Consider the following 9,345-nt stretch of genomic DNA (forward strand, 5'->3'; position numbering starts at 1 on the left):
CACCCAACGAAGCTCTGGTAAGAAGAGCTCTTACTCTCAAGGCCATCAATAGGCGCAATTGAAGCTACAATACCGGCATTGTATGTAGGTAGTACTCTCGATATCTGGCCACGTAGTAAATTCAGGCTTCAATCATCACATAGACATCGACTGAGCACACATCTATCATCCATACCACTTAAGTAGGTATCCAATGTGTTCATCATGCCTTCCATCCATCAAGAGGGCAAAAAAAATGATCGACAACGACAAGATTCGAACTTGCGCGCCCGAAGGCATCCGCTGAACTTTACATGCCTCTTTCAAGGACTTGTAATAGCAGGCGAACGTGTTAACCACTCCACCACGTTGTCTTTGGTTCCTAGTCATCGGACTTTGTTATATGAAGGATAGTTCGTTTCCTATGCACGATGCTAGAGGAGTCAGCGGTGTGCAGGGGTAGGGGGCCATGGCAGGGGGCAGGGGCTAGTAGTTAGACCAGGGCCAGTATAATAAACGTACTTCGGCGATACTTCTTGCGTCAGAAGAAGAGGTACAGGAGTCACCCTATCGGAGTAGACCTTCGCGTTCTGCTTGCTGGCTACCATAATGGAATAGTTGAGTTAAGCGCCTGTTGGTTATGTTAAAGACGAGCTCGAGAGTTATATAGGTGACTGGCATATATATATATGTTGTTTACGTTAACGTTGATATCAAGATCTTAAGAGCTTGAGTGTGGGAAGAGTTGATGAGAAAAAGAGGGGAAAGAAAGAATCGCAGCAAAAATACCAAGATTTGTATTGCAGAGCCCCCGCCCCCTTACCTTCTCACGTGATCATGCATTTCCCTCTCTAGCCAATCTCTCCAATGGTCAAATAATTGACCAATACTCTAGAACTTTAGTTGCCTAGGAAGGTACATGTACCGGGGGTTGAGGGTATGCAAGTACTCTACAGAGAACCCCATTTTGGACTCTGATGGCCTGCGAGGGCCTACTATTGGTCCGATACCAATCAAAATGACACTTGGCCATGCAAGTATTTTAACTGTGTATGCGCCTTTGCAACACGACCTCGACCACCACATGTACAATTTGACTCTTTTCTACCGCCACTCTTCCAAAAACATCTTTGAAGGCTTCGAATCGCTACCTAGGCGAAGCTAACAAGTCCGAAGGCTCCTATATACATTACCGTCAAAATGGGTAAAAAAAAATAAGCCTCCAGTAACGATTTACTGTCAAATAAGCCTTAAATAAGTGCTTTTTGATGAGAAACCGTGGTAATAGTATTAACTTGATATAAGGCTCTTTGCTGGGTAAAGATTGATGCAAAATAAGGCATATATGGCTTATTTTATGAGTAACCCTTAAACTTAGATAATTGTTGCAAAATAGTTTATACTGGATCTCCCTTATTCATCAAATAAGCCTTTTTAAGGCTTTTCGGTGGATCAAGTTTATATAACGCTTATATAAGGCTTAAAATTCGCTTTATATTGACCATATATTACTTCCAGCATCAGAATTTCAGTTCTCCCATGGCTCAGTGGGTATCATGAGGTAGATGCTACCTACAAGGCTCTGGGTTCAACCCCCCCCGTATTTCTCTTTTTGTCTTTATTTAAAAATAAGCTCTATATCCTAAATAACCCTTAATCCAAAATAAGCCTTAAAACCCGAAATAATCCTTACATGAGATAATGCTTAGTGGCCAGAGTTCGTTATTGTAGACTTGAAAAATCAATAAGCCTTATACTGCCAAAAACCCTTATTTGACCTTTATTTGACCCTTATTTAAGCCTTGCATAACGCTTATTTTTTTACCCATTTTGACGGTAAAGTAGCTATCTATGTCAAATATTGCAAATTATTTATCCCAACAAGGTAAAATCCATAAACTGTCTCGATCTGGTATGCCGTCCTGTATTAAAGAATTTGACCTTCAATGAAATTTGTTTCTGTGGGCGGAAGAAACTTTTAGAATACTTTTGCCTTTACTCTGATGTGAGTACTTTCGAAACACGCACCAGCCCACCATCATAATCACAAGCCCTGTATCAGTAATTTTGCCTGCTAAACAGTAGATGCGCTTTAAAAAGTTTGTTTAGTAAAGCTGTTGCCACATAGATAACAAATAAATCTACGTCTCGCTAATGGAGGGAGGCGCGTCTACGGAGAGGGAGCTGGTCTAATGACGGATCAACATGTGTGATCATGGATTATCACTCGCATAACTTAAATCAGGCACAGGTACAACCTTTAGATAAAGAGTGCTAAAGCTACGGGCAGAACCAAAAGATGGATGGACTACATAATGTTAGGCTATTGGTTTATAGTAGATCTTCAATTCTGCGCGAAATGTTAACCAAACTCCCTTGGGCCCTGATGATCATCTGCGAAGATAGTTCATGTATCGTTATAAATAGACAGATATTACAATTGTGGATGACTTGATGGTAAACGGGACATGAGCTTGCAATCTCCTGAGCTAGCTGTTTGCAATTTGCAGATAAAGGCCGATACTGCAGTGAAGTGGCAAGGATATCTTTTTTTATGAGGGCTTGTGGTAAAATAGAGTCGATATTGGTGATATAAAGCTGTTCACATATAGCAGTTGACCAGATAGTACTAGCAGGAGTATACACATAGCGAGATATTATTTTGCAGCACAGAAACGAGCACACGTAGCTTCGACCACATGTTAATCCTAACCTTTCCACTTCATAAAGTTCTAACTTCAATAGCGTTAATTAACCTAAGAGAAAAGTCCTTGGTTCTGTTAGGATGCTTGATATCCGTGAATTGGGATTAGGAATATAGGATCCTTAATTTTCACTCCATTTTATTTCTGCTGCTAATGGACATGCAGATGCCGCGTATAAATTAGGTACGAGTCACCACGTGAGTAATATCGGCGTTAATGAATTAAACAAAAAAAAAAAAGTAATATCGGCGTTTTATAATCATGATATATCACTTGTTTCTATGGGTTAGGGCTTAAATATAGAAGTGTCTGTAGTTCGGGCATTAGCGGAGATCTTGCGACGCTCTCCATTAGGCTAACTGCGTGTGATATATGGGTTTCTAGAATCCAAAAGATATAAAGAATACAGAAAATTAAGTTTTACGGGAGCTATCACCAATTGTAGGCTAACTACATGTGAATCCTGCCCTTTCGGATTAAGTGATCGCGGGGCCGGACGCTTCATATTCCTGTGTGACCACGATGTACGCAATTATAGGCGCTGGGGACGTATTTGCGATATGTGTCATGAATGTGATCATTGTATCTTAAACAGGGCCCTGGAAACCCACCCACTATACATTGTTGATTGGGAATAAGATGGCCTTCCCCCTTCCATTCAGTTCATAGCTCCAATCCCCTAGATTCAGTAGCCGATCCTGTTGAGACTTACTGCGTACCTACATAAATAGATCGTAACGCAGCAAATTTCTAGTTTGCTATCTGTCTCAGCGGAATGTGACAAGGGTGTCGACGTTGCCTTATACGTTGAGTATGAGGAAAGATTAGGGGCGTTTTGAAGACGACTGGCTCGATATGGAAGTTTCAACGTCCTGTGTGACAGTCCACCGAGGCAAATTAATGCGGTTGATACCCTATATACCCCGCTAGAAAGGTTTTGGATCACCTCTAGCTTCACCAGCAATTATTGCTGCCACTAATCATATATACGACCAAAAAACACCGCGATTCGACACATTGATCGAATTTATGTTCGTGAATAACCGACAAATTCAATGACTATCGGCCTCGAAACGGTCCCAATTAATTAATTCCGAGGCTTCTAAGATAGGTACATGACCAACCATATGAAAATGGCCCAACACACGCTGCGGGTGATGAATGACACATAGATCTTCAAGCAACAGCATCTGTATTGTAGGAGTCGCCAATATGCCAGAAAGGAATTTTGCTCGGAGGTGTTGTGCTTATTAGTTGGTGGCCATGGCCGTCTATATATTAGCTACCCACACAGATCTAGGAACGTTCTCGGATGGTACAGGCCCCAGAATTAATGCAACAGAACAGACGTAGTTCTCTCGCACCAACCGCTTAAGGGGAATCCATAAGCACATCCTCCCTATCCTCCAACATCTTCCAACTGCCTGCTTAGTAGAGCCCCCGCCAAGAAAGGGGGATCCCAGCTACATCCAACCAAACCCAGAGTAAACACTACGCCAAGCAAAAAGGAGGGTGCGTGAGAAATTAGTACAAAACTACATTTTTCCCTTATTTCCAAAACCCGGGTTCGGCATTACCAGGATATGCCTATTCACCATATAACATACTGCCAAATCGAATGCATGCAGCCACGTCCCAGGCCAACCCCAACCACAGCGTCGATCGACAACGTTAAATAACGCTCAACTCGATTCCCGATTTTGCACTTTGTTTAACGTCCAGTAAGAGAGTGCGCTGCGTGCACCAAGATCTCGGAGGCCCAGCCCGCAAGTTAAGATGTTCCAAGGTAGGAAGCTATCCCAACCTGGTATCGTGGCCACCAGCATGGCCAAGCACTTGGCGCATCCTCGGTCTCCCGGGGGGGGGGGGGAGAAATGATTAACAGCACCTAAGCCATTAACACTTCAACCTCTCTTCACCGCTACATAACAATTTCAAAAGATGGACTCCCTCCATAGCTTTAGCGCACTAGAGAACCAATCGCCTTTCCGCCAGTTCCCCGGGAGTGGGGCGTTCGGGTGGCTGTTCCAGCCAGTTGGAGGGAGAGCTCCATTTTTGCGCCATCTACGTAAGGTATCTGGTGGTTAAGAGAGAGAGTATGGAGGTGGCTTATGTAGCCGTTCTCGGATGCCTCGCCTTTTTTTCTTTTTTGAGTCTGCGCAGTGTCGAGTGAGGGGCTGTGAAGGAGCGTCTTAGTCATGCATGTGTATCCTTATGATCCGAGTATATGAAATAATCTGAGTGCTCTTTGGTGTACCTTGGATGGGCTTACAGCGTCAATTAGCAGCGCATATCCAACAGAGAAATTACTCCCCGAACGGCGTCTCGCCGGGCAAAGCCGGGTGCCTTGACTATAGTATGGCAAATCATACAGTCTCTGTGAAATCGCCTCTCGTCAGTTGATATATCGAGTTAGATAACCTATATCAGTCGATAAAGTATTCTGAACGAGCACTCTTAGTATCAAAAGCTCAGACCCAACCTTCACCCTTCCCTCCAAATTCCCCAGGACTGACACTGGAAAGTTCCGAGGACCAGACTTCTGGAAAGTGCCGTAGATGCCCTGAAACGAGGCCAGATTAGCTAGGAGTTTAATTGACGGGGAGGAAACAATACTCGAACCCAAGCAGTTTGAGGTGGCGAGTAGAACGATCGTGGAAGATTAGCGGTGCCGTCCATACCCGGCCTCTATCTAGCTCTTAGATCCTCCAAGCCATAACAATAGAGTGGATCTCCAAGAGCCTCATTTTGATACCGCAATATCCAGGGACGCTGCGCGTATTGTGGAGCATCAGTCCCCAAAAACCCTCACCAGGCGTTCCGGAGGCCGATATCAAAAAAATCAGTGGGCCAGAGAAACGCCTCTGATCAAATCCATCCCTTTGGCTCCAGCACGTGTCCTCGCCAACACCCACCGCGGGAGCCCTACGCACTAGCTAAGCGTCCGGCGCTGCTGGACCCTGAAGCCGCGGGTATTTTGTTTGCCTGGTGCCGATAGTTTGTTTCAACCCCAACGTCGGCGAGTTGACTGAGGAAGTCCCCGAGAAGTACCATTCAATTTGCAGAGGTGAGAGGGGGGGGCTTGGCATATAGCAATAGAGCGGAAGGGTATTAATATACACGCCTTACATGGGAGTTTGGGGGAATTGAATTGATATTAATTTTGAGTGGGTTCCTAATATGTGGCGCGAGGATCTTTACCATGGGGTTGTGAGGGATGCGCATTGCATTAATGAGGGCTGTTGATATTATCCCGAGTATCCCAGCAGCTTCTGTCCTGTCTGTCTATTTTGTCTGTCTGTAATATATCAACTCCATGATCCAGACCTCTCCAGCTAGCTTCCTGTAAGTGAACCCACAAGAACATGTACAACCTCCCAACCTAAGCACGCCAATCCACGCAAACACCACTGTCTCGACGCTATGCATCTTCGCCAACCCCAATTGACCAAGACTCAAGACGCTCCATCGATATCTAAATCATCTTCACGTCACCTCCCGTCACTCACCTCACCTCACATCTGCACTTACTACACTGCACGCACAAACCCACAATTAATCTCCCCTCCCTCCTCACCTCCGCGCCCCTCCCCACAAATCCCGACAGCAGAAAATCTCCCGACCGACCCTGTACACACCACACCGGAGCAGTGCCCGAGCTTAATCTCAGCCGTTGGGGCCTTGGCGATATTAACCCACCCATCCATCCCATTTCCGTATCGAATCCCCATTATCCATGCCATCCCTTCGACTCCATCAGGTAGCAGAAGCATCCACGGTAAGCAAAGTACCTCCATAGGGCCAAAACACCTGCTCAATCCCCGGCTACCCGACGACCTCGGCTACCCTGCGAGTCAAGTCCCTCCAATTGACCACTCCTCCCATGCCGATGCCGAGACCACCGTATCCCATCCTCCATCCATCCATACATGTATCGAGGCATGCCGAGACTTGGACACTACAACCAAACCCAACCCAACGGAGGACCACGGCGCTAGACATGGAAATCCCTACTTGTCACTTTTTCAGCAGCGCTGCAAGATGGAAGTTACCGTTGGTAGAGTTGGAGAACATCAAGACTAGAGAAACCTCTGCCTCGGCTACGTTACACCATGGCCCCCGTGAATTCCCGCTGGGCTGCGCTTGGCGCTTTGCCACTTCTTGGGGGGAGTGATCGCGGGACACCTTTTTTTTGGGCGTCTACGTATTTCCATATTTCCATATGCACGCCAAGAAAGTTCTCTGGAACGTACCGTACGAGTTGCGGTGGGAGTGATATCTTTCTTTACATAGCATATCGTGGGGTTGCGGTGTGTGTTGCTGTGGTTGTACCTAATGGAGCGAGCTGTAGTCAGTTTAAACATGGTAGATCCCTCTTTCGAGGGATGTGAAACGGCTTCCGCTTACGTGCATGGGCAAAAGCTTTATTGCTCATGTTCCACCCTGGCTGGATGGCTGGTGGCTGGCTGGTCATCCGTTTTAGCCATCAGCATCTTTATCATCATCAGATATCAACCGTAATTTGGGGGGGGGGGGGGGGGGGGAGCTTTGTAAGGTCTGGGGATGATTAGTTGGGTAAACGTCGAGTAAAATGTATGTGTAGTGTGAAGCTGAGAAGATTTTTTTACCAATTCATTTACACTATGTATAGAGAGAAAAACACAACGGAAAAATAAATCAGTGGAGCAGCATGTAGTCTAAAGTGATTGCAATGCGTGGTATGGTAGGTATCCGTAAAAAATAATCGAAAAACATAAACGAAAAAAAGGACAAAAGGGAAATAAAAAATCAAAGATGCGCCCCCCCCCCCACTTCCAGTCCCGTCTTCCCCGTCTTCACAAGTATTGTACATTAAATTTACCACATATCATACACGTCTCATCCCGTCCCATTTCCATCCCGTCCCGTACCTTTTTTGTCCACACACCCCGCAGCCCGCCCCCACAAAAGAAAATATAAAAATCCAGAAAAAAAAAAGAAATATATAGAATTATTGTAGTACCAAAATGAAAAGAAAAGGGTACAGGTTTGAAGTTGCTTAGATGGCGCCGCAGGAGTCTTCGATGATGTTCTCCTTGTGTCTCAGCTCGTTCTGGGTGAATCTGGAGTTGAACTTCATGATCTTCTTCATCTGTTTGTACTGCTCGATCGAGACGGCCAATGGCTCCTCAACGACGAACCAGTTGATCTCTTCCGTGCATGGTGGGGTGGTGAGGGATCCCTTGTAGTTGTACACTGTTGACTTTGCGATCTTCTTGATGATCGATCTATATGCATAACCAATTAGCCAATCAAATTCCACATATAAGTAAAAAAAAAATTAACCAAAAGAAAAACCTACCCAAGGTGAATGTTTGCAGTTCCTTCATCTCCCTTCTCCTCCACATCCTTGAGTCCAGCCTGTACGCCCATCAAGAATCCATCTCCAGGTCCCCTCGCCACATCGAAGAACACACCCACCACAGCCAACGACTTATCCGCCGCATTCTGGTGGACAAAGTGGACCTCGAGCGGGAAGTGCTCCTTGTTCAATCTGTGCTCACTGGGGGTGTGGAAGTGGAACTGCAGCAGCTGGTACTGCTTTCCACCGAGGGTGGCCGTAAAGTTCGAACCCTTGGGCGGCGAGTACTGGAGGGTGTGTCCGTTGTTCTCCGATGTGAAGTGGCCCTGGGCGGGGTATGAGAGGGTGGTGGAGACGGCGGTGGCAATGTCGGATTTGGTGTCGACGTTGATGGGGGATTGCGTCTTGCCCTCGGCGCAGGCACCGTTGGTGGTGGCGTTGAGGTGGTGCCAGACGAGAGGACCGCCGGCACCCTCGTAGGTGAAGCTGCTATCGCCGGCGCGGGGGTAGATGCATGCGGAACTGAGGGAGGTGAGAGAAGCAAGGAGGACGATTGAGAACTTCATTGCGATGGTTGTTATTTTTAGTTGGTTGGTTGGTTGGGGGGGGTATTTAAATTTGAGTATATATAGAGCTCGAGTATATAATAGAGTATATGTGGGAGTATATTGCAATGATCGAGTAAAGACTGTGGTGTTTCTATGAAAGAATGAAGTTGGAGCAGTGGTACCGAGTGTGTATGGACTGATTGTTTGTATTAATGATCATCATGGGGGGGATACCCGTCCCTATTTAAAAAAGACTCATGTCTGATAGGAGCCTCATGCTCACAAGGCGGTAATTCGATGGAGGGGTGCTACCGGATAGAATCTCAGATGTAAGGCATCGTCATGCTAGACTTAGCCACAAGAGAAAGGGTAAAAGCTCAATCTCCCATCTTTTGCGAACACTCTGTGGTGGTGGTGGTGGTGGTGGTGGTGGTGGTTAACTTGCATGTTATTAGAGCAATTCTATGTCTCAGGGGAAAAGAGGTAGTCCCCATCTGCTTAACAGGACCAGGCCCCCCTGCCTGCGTCGCCGATCGGTAGCCACTGACATATTTAACTAATGGGGAAGCGGTCTAACTGGTGGTTTCCGCTCGCTTCTTTTCTACTCCCCCACCTGTATTTTCTGTAGTACTCTAGCTCTACTCTTGGTGCCAATATCTAGTCCCTTCCGGCCGACCCCGGATTCCTACGAATAGTAACAGTCATGCTCGAGAAAACCATTAACAGCAGCAATTAGGTACATCTCATGTATGCACGGAATATAAGACCCTTT

At 46.1% G+C, this 9,345-nt stretch overlaps 1 protein-coding gene across 1 annotated transcript; it reads right to left on the reverse strand.

Annotated features, from left to right (window-relative positions):
• Window positions 1-7,722: 7,722 nt before the first annotated feature.
• H6S33_004504 (uncharacterized protein) lies at window positions 7,723-8,591 on the reverse strand (the record flags this gene model as incomplete). The annotated part of the gene is made up of 2 exons (XM_044835872.1): window positions 7,723-7,951; window positions 8,026-8,591. The coding sequence occupies 2 exons, from the start codon at window positions 8,589-8,591 to the stop codon at window positions 7,723-7,725; spliced, it is 795 nt and encodes a 264-aa protein (XP_044691242.1).
• Between the last annotated feature and the right edge of the window lie 754 nt (window positions 8,592-9,345).

This window comes from Morchella sextelata, assembly GCF_020137385.1.
Source record: "Morchella sextelata strain SCLS chromosome Unknown scls_17, whole genome shotgun sequence".
NCBI lineage: Eukaryota > Fungi > Ascomycota > Pezizomycetes > Pezizales > Morchellaceae > Morchella > Morchella sextelata.